Source organism: Sander lucioperca, chromosome 3 (genome assembly GCF_008315115.2).
Source record: "Sander lucioperca isolate FBNREF2018 chromosome 3, SLUC_FBN_1.2, whole genome shotgun sequence".
In the NCBI taxonomy this organism is placed as follows: Eukaryota; Metazoa; Chordata; class Actinopteri; order Perciformes; family Percidae; genus Sander; species Sander lucioperca.
In genome coordinates, this window is record NC_050175.1 from 21,313,778 (window position 1) to 21,328,747 (window position 14,970).

Here is a 14,970-nt window from a genome sequence, read left to right on the forward strand (position 1 = left end):
CACATCTCTGCAGCAGTGGATACAAGTAAATTTACATGTCTAAAGCTGCAAAAAGATATGCTTTTTTAACTTGCAGTTCATTCACACACACACACACACACACACACACACACATATATATATATATATATATATATATATATATATATAATGATCATTCCTACCTCAAAAAATCCGACAATGTTAGAAACAGAAAATTACATAATAATTTGAAAGTGTGCAGCAATAAAAAAACGAAAAAAAGTCAGTCTACATAAACATACATACATAAATGGTTAAAAGTAAAAACAAAAAAATGGCCAAAAAAGTGCAGGTAATACGGTAAGTATCTAATTATCTATTAGAAACTAAAATTAGAGACATGCATTCACCTCCAAACTCAGCCTCATCACTAAAATGTATTGAAGTCTGAAGTAAGAAATGAACTGTTCATTCACCGTAGCCTCTTACGACACTGAGCATGTGGAAGACTTGTGTGGCTGCTCCAGGATGGATTCACGCCGCAGGTCGTTGGGCAAAGCGCCGTCAGCTCCCCAGACTGTGAGCTCGCTGTAGATCCCCATCTCGATCATCTCTTCCTGCCAGGGGATGGAGATGTTCCCCGAGGCGAACTCATCAAAAAAATCATTGTCTTTGTCTTCAAGCTGCACGCCTTTAGCCGTGGAGAAGGCCCCGACATCGTCAATGTTCTTGGCATAAACTGTCTTTGAGTCCGGCACGAAAGGAGGTCTGAGGATCCCTGAGGAAACACAAGTGTTTACAGTAGGCTAATGGACATTTGGCTTGATGTCTGTGAAGGTTCTCAGTCATCCAGGTCATAGTTATCCAAGGAAGGGTTCAACTCAAAGGCAACTGGACTCGGTTAAAGGTGCTTCGAAGACTTGTTTTGATCAGTTTGATTGACAGTAGGAATCCTGGCAATGTCTCAACTATCCCCACAACTAAAATGTTGCTAAGTCCTGATTGGTGCACAGAAATATGTGACATCACATTTTTTCAGCTGGGTGAAGTTCTGCATTTTGGTAAAAGCATGTCTTGTCAGTAAAAAGTACTTACTTAAAGTATCAAAAGTTAAAGAACTCATTGTGCAGTTAAATGTTCCCTCAGTGTCAGCGTTTTATATTATATATGTTTTTGGATTATTATCACTACTGCATTCTTAATGTGCAGGTTGCATTTCTAATGCTGTAGATGTTTGAGGTTGTGCAAATTTTAACTCCTTTATATACTGTTGGGTAGTTTAATCTGCAGCAATGCATCATATTTTATAAGATCATCATATGTTTATAGCATCGCTGTCCTGTGAGAACCACGTATCTCTGAAAAAGTCAACCTTTCATGAGTTTTCAGCTTTGTGACGATGCATTTTCCAGCTGATCCGAGAGGGTGTTTTAATAATTTTCTCAACCCATAAAGGAACACTTAATCCTTCAGTTAATCAGAAACATTCAACACCAAATCTGCAGATACATGGTTTTCACTGGACAGGATGGGGATTCAAAAACCTTCATCTGAAAAGTAACTTAAGCTATCAAATAAAGATAGTGCAGTAAAAAGTACAATATTGAGAATATATTAAACATGTATATATATATAAAGTTGCATAAAATGGAAATACTAAAATAAAGTAAAAGTACCTCAAATGTACTGTAGCAGTGCAAAATAATGGAATAATATCAAAAACAAGTAAATGATTTAAACTGTGAAGACTACAAGAGCAGGTGTGTGCATTAGTGCAACTCACTGCAAACCGACAAAACAGTGACTGTTATTATTGGGAAACTTTAAAGATATGAAAGAGACCTGCATTGAGTTTCCTCCAGTTGATCTCGCTGAAGAAGGCGTGCGCCCTGATCTCGTCACACGATCCCTTCTTGAAGCCGAGCCTCTTGTCGACCTCTTTGAACAGCAAACCCTCACAGATGGACCGGGCGTTCTCACTGAACTTCTCTGGATATGTTACTGGATCATTCAGAATGCGCTTCTTCAACACCTTATTCTCCACCTCGAAACAACACAAAGTACGGGAGAGAAAGATTTGTGCCAGAAAGGAAAGCTTTAAAGAGAATAATCATCAGGCATTTACCTGCACATGTCTTATTTATCATTTACCTGTAAATTCAGTGTATTCATGCACATCATCCAAATATCATCTGAAAAATGTAAATCCCCTATAAAGTAAATATTACAACATTACAACATTAATGCACATAAATGCTTAATGTGTAAATATGTAATAAAATCCATCAGGTCTCTTTAAAGTTAAATGCAGGGGTGGAAAGTAACTAAGTACAATTTTGAGGTACTTGTTCTTCAAATATTATACCTTTTACTCCACTACAACTATTTGCAGATTTTGCAAACAAAATATATGACCAATTTATAAAATATGATCAAGTGCTATAAATGAAATTATCCAACAGTATACAAAGTAGTTAGTTAGTAGCGCCCACAAGTACTTTTTTTACTGAAGTAAAATCTTGAATGTAGGACTTTTACTTGTAACAAAGTACTCTTACAGAGTGATGTTACTACTTTGTTTAAGTAAGAAATATGAGTACTTCTTCCACCACTGGTTAAAGGTGCTCTAGGCGATGCTGGGTGACGTTACTTCTTGTTGACGTTCGAAGTATTTTCAAACAAAACGAGGCTAGCTCGCCCCTCCCTCCTCCTCATCCCATCCCCTCCCCCTCATTTCCGTGCTTCCGTGCTTCCGTGCTTCCGCGCACTAACCCCCCCAAACCCCACCCAATAATCCTTCTTGTCGGTTATTGGCTGGAACACTGTTTGTTATGTTTCATGGTGCAGGTTGGTGCAGTTTGTTTTTGTTGGCGTTAGTGGAGCCTGGGCTGTCTACAGAGACTGCGTTTTTTACAGTGTGTTCAGGGGACAGGCAGCTAGCAGATAGTGAGGAGATGTTTGCTGTATGTGACAAAAAATGTTGTAGCCTAAAAAACACGTGACATCACTTAGGGCACCTTTAAATGAGGGCTTCATATTTCAGAGCAGAATCTGCAACAGGCCACAAGTGGGAAAAGTTGAGCCATCAAATCTTAAAAAGACTGTTACTGTATTATCACACAGTAAAGTAAAAGCTTGCACATTACCACAGAAAGATGTAAGAGCTAAGAAGACGAGGCAGACAGCCAAACGAACTAACAAAATATCTTTAGAGCACACAATAAATAAATAAAAACAGCTCCAAACGGGGATTGAGAATGGGAAAAACAGGTCATACAGTATATTTACCTTCTCTCCTCGGGTCCTGAAGGGTCCCTTAGCAGCCATGAACTCATACAGAGTGACCCCCAGAGAGAAGTAATCTACGGAGTAGTCATACTCTTCTCCTTTCAGCAGCTCTGGAGCCATGAAACCTGAGGTGAGAGAAAAAGAGGTCACAACCTTTTAGTTTCAGTACATTAGGATGAGGCGAGAAGGATCAATTTCCAATTTAACTGCTAAATAGATCTAAAATATGCTTTTTTGAAAAAAACTTAAATAAGTAAACCTGCACAAATACTGTATCTCTTAAAACTAAAATCCTAAGATCAAAGAGTCAAGTTATCAGATTTCATTTCATAAACAATACAGCTGCTACTAAAACCTATGTTAACCCAAGCACAGTACCTGTTATTTATGTTTTTTACTTTTGCACAAGTTAGTACTTACTGCGTGTCAAAGGAAAATGTACTTGTTCTTAGTCCTATATATTTATTCACAGGTGCAGTGCCTGGTTACTGGTTAAAGATTTAGTTTTTTACGAATTATAAACTATATATGAGATTACTAAACTATCTAATGTACATAATACTACTAGTAATACTAATATAGAAATACTGTCTAAATTCCTCCAAGCAGAACATTGTCCTACTGAGAAACCTTTGACAAGCCGCCAACCAAACTTTGTACAATATTTTGAGTTTTTTTTAAAAATCACAACATTATATTATTATATTATATTCATTCATTTAACTTTTTATTTTTATGTTATTTTGTAAATTTTATCTCCCTCCATTATGGTCTAACTTGTTTCGCAGATCTCACAGATCTGTTATTTCAATATATTTTCATTCATTTTGTAAAAAATTAAGAAAATAGATTAAACTTGTGGCTGTTTGTGTCATTCAGGTAACACTGGTTGGGTAATGGCAGCTGTACAGTAAAGGTAAATGTCATATAAAATAATTACAGAGAGAGAAAGATAAACACTGTAGAGCTGTGAGCTTTGCACGTATGTGGCTCTCCTTTCCAAGATCCTGCTGTATGAGAAGCTACAACCAAGTAAAAGTCAGTTTGGTATGTATTTATTTCGACTGTACCTGGAGTCCCGGCATAACCCTTGATTTTGAACTGATCATCAGCCAGCTCCACAGCCAGACCAAGGTCAGAGATACGGACGTTACCTGTGTGAACAAACACACACCTGGGTAATGTCAAGAGCTGTGCACGTCACAGATACCAATGTTGATCTGCAGTACTACGTCTCTGACTCGTTAACCTGTAGTGGCATGATAACTGAAAGACGTCCTTGTGTTAGACGTAAGACTCAGTGTGTACTGTGTGTGTGTGTGTGTGTGTGTGTGTGTGTGTGTGTGTGTGTGTGTGTGTGTGTGTGTGTGTGTGGTGTGTGTGCGCTTGTGCTTGTGCTTGTGCAGCCTTGTGGGGCCCAAAATGCTGGACCCCACAAGGTTAAAGGGCTGTTTGAGGGTTAAGACTTGGTTTTAGGATTAAGGTTAGAAATAGGTTATGGTTATGGTTAGGGTTAGGGTTAAGGTTAGGCATTTAGTTGTGATGGTTAGGGTAAGGGGCTAGGGAATGCATTATGTCAATGACGGGTCCCCACAAAGATAGTGAAACAAATGTATGTGTGTGTGTGTGTGTGTGTGTGTGTGTGTGTGTGTTTTGGAGAATGGGACAAATTTTTAAAGTCAAGATGAGGGGCTTTAATTATGATTACAGTAAAAGTACAAATTAGTATATATGTTGTAGTGTTTACAAGTGGTTGGGGGTTTAATTATTTTTAAAGGAATAGTTAGTAGACATTTTGGGGAATGCGCTAATTCGTTTTATTGCCAAGAGTTAGATGAGAAGAAGGATAACACTCTTCTTCATTAACTCTCGGCAAGAAAACGAATAAGCAAATTTCCTAAAATCTCAAACAATTGTTTTAATTAAATATTCTAGTGGGCCAAAACATCAGATGGTACCCCATAACTCACTGTTGAACCAATATGGTGTCTTAAATGCATAAATTAGCCTACCAACAGCACAACAACTAAAGCTTAAGTCTTCTGTATGCATTTCAGGACCAAACAGAAGAGACTACATCTTTCTTTTTTGTACATGTCTGACCTTGATTATCCAACAGCACGTTCTCTGGTTTGAGGTCTCTGTAGATGATCCTCTTCTGGTGGAGGTGCTCCAGGCCCTGGATGATCTGAGCAGCGTAGTAGCAGGCCCGCGGCTCGCCCAACCCCGGGTTGTTCTCATCCACATTATAAATGTGATACCTAGCACAAGAGAGAGGGTCATTCTAATATGAGATATATATATATATATATATATATATATATACATAGCATTCATGACATTTAAAACAATCTGTAAAAAAGAGATTATGGAGAAACACTAGGTAACTGGCACTGTGAATCATTGCCACACTACATGGCATCAAACTAAAGCCAAATAAATATCAGATTTAAATTTCAATGCATAATCCCTTTTAAAGTTGCAGTTGGTAACTCTTTAGCTGTAAAATGAGAAAGTTTGTTTTTCAACATGTTAGCCGGACCACAAACTTTCTCATTTAACAATACACTACAATATTTTATTTAAGGTAAACATTTAAGGTGAGAAATAGGCATTGCATTAACAGAATCTTGATTTATATTTGCTCAGCGCTGCCTAGTTTGACTGTTTGATTGCAGTTCACGAGCAGTGATTGACACTATGTTAGAGTCTCCTCGGCTTTGATTGGTTGGTTTCCTCGGGCGCGGTAGAAACACCAGGATCAAGGAGCATGATTTTTTCCTTAGATTATCTGTCTCATGTAGTACTGTCAGGATATAAAGACAGTTTCAGCAAATATGATAAAAACCTATTTTTATAAAAGTTACCAGCCAAACCTTTAAATCATGATTTCTTAATATTGGGTTGCAAAGTGTCTCAATTAGCTCCCTTTGGAAGAGCATCAAAGTAGGGACTGAAATATTGAGATGTTGTGGTCAGAATGTCTGTGAGTGAGAGTGAATGAGATCTAACCTCAGGTCTCCTCCGTTCATGAGGGTCATGATCAGACACAACTCTGTTTTTGACTGGAAGGCGTACGCCAACGAGACGATGAACCTGCTGTGAACTCGAGCCTGGATCTTCTTCTCCACCATTGCCCCCTACAGGACAGGAAGGAAGAGCAGATATAAACTGTTGTTCACAACACTCTACTCTGGGTATCTTTATTGGACACAGTATGGACATAGGAACAGTCTTGTCTGCACATAATGTATCTGTAGTAGCTAGAGAGAAAAGAAGAAACAAGGTTAAGCAAGTCTAAGTGGTTCAGCTTGCTTCAACATGTGCAGTTCTACATGGCAGTACGTTTTCCTAGTAACTCTTTTCATTTCTTTGCTATTAAAGAGTCTTAGGACAATATTGTCAGGTGAGGCAAATGATGTGGTGTAGTTTCAGCGCTCTGTCATGAGAAGGTGCCATATGATAGTGGGTGAGTGAGTATTTGCTGCATGACAGCATTGCAACATCCAGCCAAAGAAGTAATTTCCCCAAAATATAATTAAATATTGCATTTGAATGCAGCAGTTTAGTCAAGCTTCATCATAATTTACACAAACTATTTTTTAAAAACATGTAAAAACATGTTGCTATTGCACCTAAATAACCAAGCTATTTAGCATTTCTTTGACCATATTGTATTGACGACGTTGAGCACCGTGGTGGAACAATATCAGCGTAAATAAAATACTGTATAGAGAGTTACATTAACATTTCGTTTAATCTGTCAAGGAATTGTAAACTAATAATGACATGTAATGTGATGTAATGAAAACTGGATAATTTTAATAAATTCTGAGCTGAATTTATAGCCACCTTTCTGTTTTTTGGGGGATTGAGCAGAAGATTAGGGAATCCACTCCAGAGCTGCCCCATTTATAAACATGGCAGGATTGTCTCTTCATAAGGAGATCAACATGCTCTAATGCTGAGGGCACTCATCATGTAAGCCAAAGGTGCCTCTTGTCATCTGCAAGGCTCCGTCTATTAACTGAGTGTTGTGTAGAGTCACTGTACATAAAACGCTGGAGAACAACAAACTAGACCACAACTCGTGTTTTCACAAGTGACAGCCCTGAGTACTAGTCTTGTGTAGCTGCATCTACAGGATTTCCACTCTTTCTCTGATGAGAAATGACTTGTCTTCTTACCTCATAGCCTTTTCTCTTCTTCAGCCTCTTCTTGTTGAGCTTTTTGCAGGCGTACAGTTTCCCCGTGGCCTTCATCTGACAGGCAGACACTTCCCCAAAACCCCCTTTCCCCAATATGCGAAAATCCAAGAACCAATCCTCTCCCATGGGCTGCATCTCCAACCACTTCCACTGCAGAAACCTTTTCAGATACATACCATCCAGGAACAAAGTGTAGGGCACTTCCTTGAGAAAGTCCATTACGCTGTGCATGGTGTCACTGAGAAGATCATCCCCGGCTTCTTGGTGTTTCTCTTTGACCTGTGTGATGCCGTTTTCTGGCAGGAAGGGGCAGAAATACTTGGCACCAGGCTCCATGTACTGGGACAAAATATTGCTCGCTTTCTTGACTCGATCTTCATCCTGAGCCATGTTGTATTCCTCAATATCTTTCCACAAGCAGCAGGGGACTTTATAGTCTTTGTTGGAGTCTAGGAAGTCCTGGAAGAGACGTTTGCCGATGGGCTGCTGCACACAGACGGTCTGGAAGCCCAAATCTAAAGTCTCCCGCAGGCCTTCACACACCGTGATGTGAGGCAGCTTCAGGCGGGAGTGGTACTTCTTGTCTCTGTTGGATGCAGAGTTGGCAGCGCCATCAAAGCTCCCACAGGCCGAGATGTAGGCAGAGTTGGCCACCACTGTTGCCAGGCAACCAAAATCCATGGTGACCCAGTCGAAAAGTGAGGAGGAGGTCCAGAGAAATGTGTGAGATGCAGCAAACAGCTACAGAGAAAATGAGTTACAAGGAAACAGAAGTGAAGGTGAAAGTTTGGAAATGAGTGCAGAAATGACCAGACAGCAAAAAGAAGTGAAAAGTGGCAGAGAAGCAGATGATATGTGACTAATTTCCAGATAGGAATGAGATGTGGATTTCCTCTTTAGAAGCAGAGAATACTGTACATCTGACCGTCTGCGGACAGCCACAGAGTGCTCAGTGTTTCCCTCAATCATTAAAACTGAGAGTCCCTTTCACACACATGCAGATCTACCTGACTCATCACCTTTCCCCAAAGGGATTTATCCACCCTGTAACACTGTAATGCTTTATCCTGTGCTAACCCATGTGCACGTTGTATAAGAAGAGAAAGGAACAAAGAGTGAAGGCAAATACTAAGGATACAAGATGGAGGAGAAGAAGAAAAGCAAGAGAGAGAGAGAGAGGAGGGATGAATGTGGTATGCATATGCTAAGAGAGAGAGAGAGAGAGAGAGAGAGAGAGAGAGAGAGAGAGATAAGGAGAGAAATAAGAGAAAAGGGTTCACAATAGTTAACATCATGCAGAGTGCTGCTTTTATACTCCTTTGGTCTTCTTACTTTGCATATTTTAAACCTTATCTCTATCTATAACCATACAACAGAAATAAACATCTATTCAGTCTCAAAACCTGCAGTGATTCCTCTGATAATACTCTTTAGTTTTTAGCCATATACCTGCAAAACTAAATATATTCCCATCAGCCTAAGCTGTACTTTGTGTTAAGTGCTAATTAGTAAATGTTGGCATGATAACACACCAAAGTAAGATGGTGAACATGCCGATGTTTAGCAGGCATATTGTCTACCTTGTTCACTATCTTAGTTTAGCATGTTAGCGTGTTAACATTTGCTAATTAGCAGTAAACACAAAACTTCAGCTGAGGCTGATGGGAATGCCATTTGTTTTACAGGTATTTTGTCATAAATCAAATTAGGGATTGGAATACTGGCCTGATGATGACACCAAATAATCATTTCACCCCCCAAAACAATTCATGCTTTGGGGGTCATGAATGTTAGTAGAAAGTTTCATAGCATTCCATTGTTGAGATATTTCAGTCTGGACCACAGTGGTGGACCAAACCACTGACAGACATTGCCATCCCTAGAAATATCAGATTTAGATTTATTGTCCCAGAGGGAGATTTGTTTTCACAGCCAATACAACACAGAAACATATCGATACACAAATTCTTTATGTATGCATTCGTCCATCCCAGCTCGCAACAATGTCAACGAGGCAGATTGTTCAGGGCTTCGATTGCACAAGGGACCAAACTCATGCTGAAGTGAGCTCTTCTCCATTTTAGAGTCTTGTATATGACGCTACGCATAGAAAAACATGAATTGGTTCACGCTTCTTAAATTTGAAGATTTGCTGCTTTTATACAATGTAATCACTGTGAATTGAATATATATTTTTGATTTTGACTCTTGGTCGGACAAAACACTTGTGATTGGCAATTTTCACAATTTTTGTATTGTATTGTATTGTATTGTATTTTGTATTGTTGATCTAATCTGTGATAACATTGTTACAGTATATATTCCCTTTTCCTAAAGTAGTTAGGAAAAGTACAATGTTTCTTCCTAGGCTCTTTTGCAGGAAGAATCAAACAGACGCAGGCTTTGGTTTATGTTTCAGTGTGCCAATAATTTAAATCTGAGCAAATCATATGCAGTCGTCACCTTGACAGTTGTCATTAGCTGCCTGGCTGTTCAAGGTGATCCTCAGGTTTCTCCGAGGAGTGAAGGACGTCGTGGCTTAAGAAGGAAGTTCACCTGTTTCTACGTTGGCCCACCTCAGTCTCCCTACCAGCATGCCCACCTTATCTCGGCCTTATAAATAGGGAATAAGAGATAACACATACATCACACTGGAGCCATATCCGGGGAGTGAGTTTTAGCTTTAATTACTGTAAAAGAGAATGAGACAGGGACCAACAAGACATTAGCACAAACCTGTGTGTGCCTCAAAATCTTTGGGGAGGGACAGGAAGGAGAGAAGAGAAACACATATTACTGTTGGAATCTGAAAGCGAAGGAGGGAAGAAGAGAAGTAAAAGGTAGAGTTGAGTGAAGGAAAGTAAAGGTCGGCTTTGGGTCCTGGTCACCACAGAGCATCATCATGGCCGCCTTGAAGGAGAAGAGGACTTGTGGGCAACGATGTGAAGACTTTGGCCGTTTTGTCTGGAACTCCGACGATGGGACGTTAATGGGGAGAACACCAGAGAAATGGGGTAGTTATAACTTCATTAACCTCTGTTGTACAACATTAAATAAACATTGATAATATATAATGGATGTCAAAAAACATTATTGATAACAGCACAGTAGCTATGTATTAAATACAAGACAGGGTGTATCATTTATGAGGCTATAGTTTGTAGCACTATTATCCTGCGTCACTGCTGGTGAGGGTCGACTTGTCTGTTTATACATTATTTTGCATTGCTGGTGAGCAGTGCTCACAAACATTTAGTCACCTATGTCACCAGCAATGACTGAGAAATACCTTATTAGTACTTGTTTTGCCTCACAACATTTTAAACACAAGGACATCCAAGTGATCCAACTGTCAAAAATATTTTATTCTGGTTTAATTAGTCTCTGTTCTTTATTATCATATATGCACGACAATTACAGTGAAGCAATCTATGGTAATGAAATTCTTAGATCCTAGGCTCCCTCCAACAATGCTCATACAAATATGTATTTAAAAAAAGTCACATAAGTAAAATCTAATTAGAATCTAAGACATAAAATAGGACAGCAGCTAAAATATAGGGTTAAAATATAATATAATAAAAAAAATATATAATGCTGTGTTAAAATGTGTTTACATTATTTTGTCCATCTAGATAGAACTGAAACAAACGGGAACAAATATCAAATGTTTTTCCAATATTTAAACTGAATGAATATTTGCGCAAATGAAAGTTAAAGTACAGATTTACATTTTTCCAAATCCAATTTCTAAAGCAATACTCAGATGCCCCTCATGTCTTATGAGCATGTAAGCATTGTGTTGTAAATGATGCACCACATACATGCACCTCGGTGTATGTGTGTGTGTGTGTGTGTGCTGCAGTAAAACACAAACACACATCATGCACTTGTGCGTACCATTCTGTGTGACTTTTTCTGTCCTTTAAATATTTCCCCAGCGAGGTGCTTGTTTGCAGCATGTGGACAAAGACAGATAAGTCTGCTGTTATGATAAGCTGATACCCCCCCCCCCGTGTTTGATCTTACAATCAGATTAAATTGAGTTCATATCACCTTGACCTCTGTGAAAGTAGACATACACTTTTGTAACCACATTTAAAACCCTCCTCTTGTTTCATGAGTGTTTTCACATTTGATCTAGTGTTTACTGTAAATACAGTACAGGAGGGATCTTGTTTTACTGTACATACTGAACAACTAGGTGAAAAAAAGCTTTAAAATGAGAAACTTTACAACATCAGAGGGGCACTTGGACAAAAAGAGGAGAGGCCGCCATAAACATGTAAACTGACTGTGTGTTAATGTTAATAATACCCTCTCTCCTTAACAGTGTACATCAGTCTGTATTATGTGGCCTTCTACGTGGTGATGACGTCCCTCTTTTGTCTGGCCATCTGGACGCTCATGTACACCTTGGATCCATACACCCCGGACTACCAAGACCGGCTAAAATCTCCGGGTAACACAACAACAACAACAACAACAACAACAACAACAACAAGGAGTTAAGACAATGACAATCTAAATTAAGCCTCACTTAACCAGTTCTCTGTTTGCTTCTCTGCTCAGGGGTGATGGTGTGGCCTGACACTTACGGGGAGGAAGCTGTTGAAATCTTCTACAACACATCTGATAAGGCCAGCGGGATGAAGATGGCCAACATCCTTAATGAGTTCCTGAAGCGTTAGTATTTACTCATTTGACCCTGTTGGACCTTAATATTTAACACAAACCAATACATCTAAATCTTTCTTTCTGCCTCTCTCCGTCAGCCTACAATGACACCCAGCAGCTTGAATCTAACAACTATAACTGCACAAAGGGAAAGTACTTCATCCAGAACACCTTCTCTGCCCCTCACCACACCAAGTGGTCGTGCCCTTTCACGCAAAGCATGCTGGGAGCCTGCTCAGGATTTGAGGACCCAACCTTTGGCTACAACTGCAGCATGCCTTGTGTCATCATTAAGATGAACAGAGTATGTTTAATTCATAAAAATCCTGCTAAACACTTTTGGATAACTTGGATCTTACAGTACATAACAAATCTAATGAAATAACCCTAAGTTAATGTTAATGTTCTGTTTTGTCTCTGCAGATCATCAACTTTTTGCCTACTAATCACAGTGATCTTCCCGCATATGTCAACTGCACTGTACTGGTGAGCAACAACTGTCTGCATAAACTTATTTTAACAGCATACAATAACGAAAATGAATCAGAAGTTTTACTAAATTATTTTCAGGGTTACTCCATTGATTTAGTATAGCACTTTCATAAAGATGGAGGGCTTCCTGGCAGACGATTAAAGAAAGAATAATCATATTGATTCAGCAGAGGCCGAGAAATGCTGACTTTTAGTCCCAGTATTGGGCCAAGCTTCAAAAACACTGGATCCTACATTTCCTATAATGCAATTATTTTCATTAGACTCAGCTACTTGCCTGGTATACACCTACCTTTAAAACTCAATAACCCCAGTTTGTAACATACTTTCTGCTACATTTGTAGTCTCCATAGGCTCCTTGTGAGTAGTACTGGTGACACGTAAACTGATCTTCTTGAGTAAAATTGGTATGGCCATTAAATAAGCTGAAATTGTGTGTGTGTGTGTGTGTGTGTGTGTGTGTGTGTGTGTGTTTAGGATGGACAAGAAAATGTGGCCAAAATCGAATATTTCCCTGACAGGGGAATTATGGATCCCTCTTACTTCCCTTACTACGGAAAACTGGCACAGGTGAGCGAGAATCAAGATCTGTTTAAATTGTTGAAACTGTTCTCTATCAAAAGTAAAGCTTGATCACCAACCGGGCAATGGCCCCACACTCATTGTGTGTCACTTGGTTTGTGGTAATAAAGTACATTTTCAACTGTTGTAAAGGAGCCGTGTGTCACAAAATATATGGTGCATATCTCTTAATAAAAACTTGTTTAACTGAATTACCACAAACAGGTAGTCAATAAAGGTCATTTTCACCACGTGTAAAATTCAAGACACTTTTGAATCACTACCAGGTTAACTAGCAGATGTTAATTCGTTCATGTTGAAAATCATTGTGTCACTCCAAAATCCTCAAGTTATTAATATTTCATTCGAGACTTAAAACAACAGTTTGACATTTTTAAAAATAAGCTTTACAGTTTCTTGCCGAGAGTTAGATGAAACGATTAATAAGTAGCAGGTGGTTGGCTTAGCTTAGCACAGAGACTGGAAACTGGGGGAAACAGCTAGCCTGGCTCTGTCCAAAGGTCAAGGTCAGAATGACAATTTGCAATGACTTCCTACAGTATCCACTGGTTGCTTGGCAACCTCGTTGTAATGTAAAGACCTGGCACACCACAAACTTTAGCTTTTGTACATATTAAACAAGATATAATGTGAGATTTAAAGGTGCTGGTAGGTGAATTTTGCTACCTTTGCACAGAGCCAGGCTCGCTGTTTCCCTGTTTGCAGTCTTTATGCTAAGTTAAGCTAACCGACAGCTAGCAGTAGCTTGCGGCATCAATCTTGTCATCTGACTCTCAGCAAGAAAGTAAATAAGCGTATTTCCCAAAATGTCAGACTATTTTTCAAAGTTTTATTAACATGTCCTAAAGAAAAAAAAATCAAACACCAGTAACCAACGGTCTGCATTGCCTTCTTCCTCCTTTCCTTCAGCCTACTTATGTCAACCCGTTGGTGGCCGTTCGGTTCAGCCTGGTCGGAGAGAAGAAAGCCAAGATCCAGTGCAGAGTGGTCTCCCACAAGATCAGCTATGAAAACTTCCATGACCCCTACGAGGGAAAAGTCATCTTCTCCCTCAAAGCAATGAAATGAGAAGCAGAAGAGAAGAGATATCCAGTAATCATGCAACACCTAACATGTCAGTATCAAAGATAGAGCAGGTGTCTACAGATCAATAGTGACTACTATTTAACAACCTTTAAACCACTTGTATTCAACAGTATAGGCCCACTTGTAAATGTGTGTGTGGTGGGTCTGTGTACATTGTTTGTTTTTCTTTTGAACCAATGAAAGAATAAACAGAAATACCCTGTATATTTTTTTTGTCTTAATCAAAAAACGAAAAAATAACTGGCACAATTTTGTTTTTCGATAGATAGATAGATAGATAGATAGATAGATACGAGTTGGAAAAAACTAAATTGGCCCGTTATTTAACTCTAGTTTTCTAGTTTGTTTTTTTTTTGGTTCAAAATGAAAAAATGTATTTCCGATTATTTTAATTGGTTCAAAAGAAAAAACTAACTATCAAAACTAACACTGACCATGGTGCTTTTATAAACATGATATGTCATGCTTTGCTGAGTGATTCATGACCTTCTTTGTATGATTTTTAGATTTTACCATGACATAAAAAATAAAATCTTTAAATCTACGTAGGCCTATCGACTGTCAAACTGTTGCGTGCCCACAGCATGTCGGCTGCCTCAGCACAACAGAAATTGTTACACAGCATCAACTCACACCATTCATTCAACCATTTTCCTGCATGTTTAAACAGTAGGCT

General features: G+C 39.0%; 2 protein-coding genes across 2 annotated transcripts; one reads left to right on the top strand and one right to left on the bottom strand.

Annotated features, from left to right (window-relative positions):
- Positions 1-108: 108 nt before the first annotated feature.
- Positions 109-8,138, bottom strand: grk1a (G protein-coupled receptor kinase 1 a). The gene is made up of 7 exons (XM_031276602.2): positions 7,437-8,138; positions 6,262-6,389; positions 5,353-5,510; positions 4,320-4,403; positions 3,250-3,374; positions 1,804-2,005; positions 109-739 (listed from the first exon to the last, which is right to left on the bottom strand). Exons 1-7 carry the CDS (start codon positions 8,136-8,138, stop codon positions 447-449), a joined length of 1,692 nt encoding a protein of 563 aa, XP_031132462.1. The 3' UTR covers positions 109-446.
- Positions 8,139-9,903: 1,765 nt separating this feature from the next.
- Positions 9,904-14,529, top strand: LOC116067660 (potassium-transporting ATPase subunit beta). Its single transcript, XM_031324128.2, has 7 exons — positions 9,904-10,471; positions 11,791-11,919; positions 12,030-12,143; positions 12,233-12,438; positions 12,558-12,620; positions 13,104-13,196; positions 14,118-14,529. The coding sequence occupies exons 1-7, from the start codon at positions 10,360-10,362 to the stop codon at positions 14,274-14,276; spliced, it is 876 nt and encodes a 291-aa protein (XP_031179988.1). The 5' UTR covers positions 9,904-10,359; the 3' UTR covers positions 14,277-14,529.
- The last annotated feature ends 441 nt before the right edge of the window (positions 14,530-14,970 follow it).

Excerpts from the sequence above, each read along its gene's own strand:
- grk1a (XM_031276602.2), bottom strand. The coding sequence starts at position 8,138 with ATGGATTTTGGTTGCCTGGCAACAGTGGTGGCCAACTCTGCCTACATC. Across the intron at positions 6,390-7,436 it reads AGAAGAGAAAAGGCTATGAG|GGGGCAATGGTGGAGAAGAA; the intron begins GTAAGAAGACAA and ends CCTGTCCTGTAG. Across the intron at positions 3,375-4,319 it reads GGGTTATGCCGGGACTCCAG|GTTTCATGGCTCCAGAGCTG; the intron begins GTACAGTCGAAA and ends CTCTCACCTCAG.
- LOC116067660 (XM_031324128.2), top strand. The coding sequence starts at position 10,360 with ATGGCCGCCTTGAAGGAGAAGAGGACTTGTGGGCAACGATGTGAAGAC. Across the intron at positions 11,920-12,029 it reads AGACCGGCTAAAATCTCCGG|GGGTGATGGTGTGGCCTGAC; the intron begins GTAACACAACAA and ends TTCTCTGCTCAG. Across the intron at positions 13,197-14,117 it reads ACTACGGAAAACTGGCACAG|CCTACTTATGTCAACCCGTT; the intron begins GTGAGCGAGAAT and ends CCTTTCCTTCAG.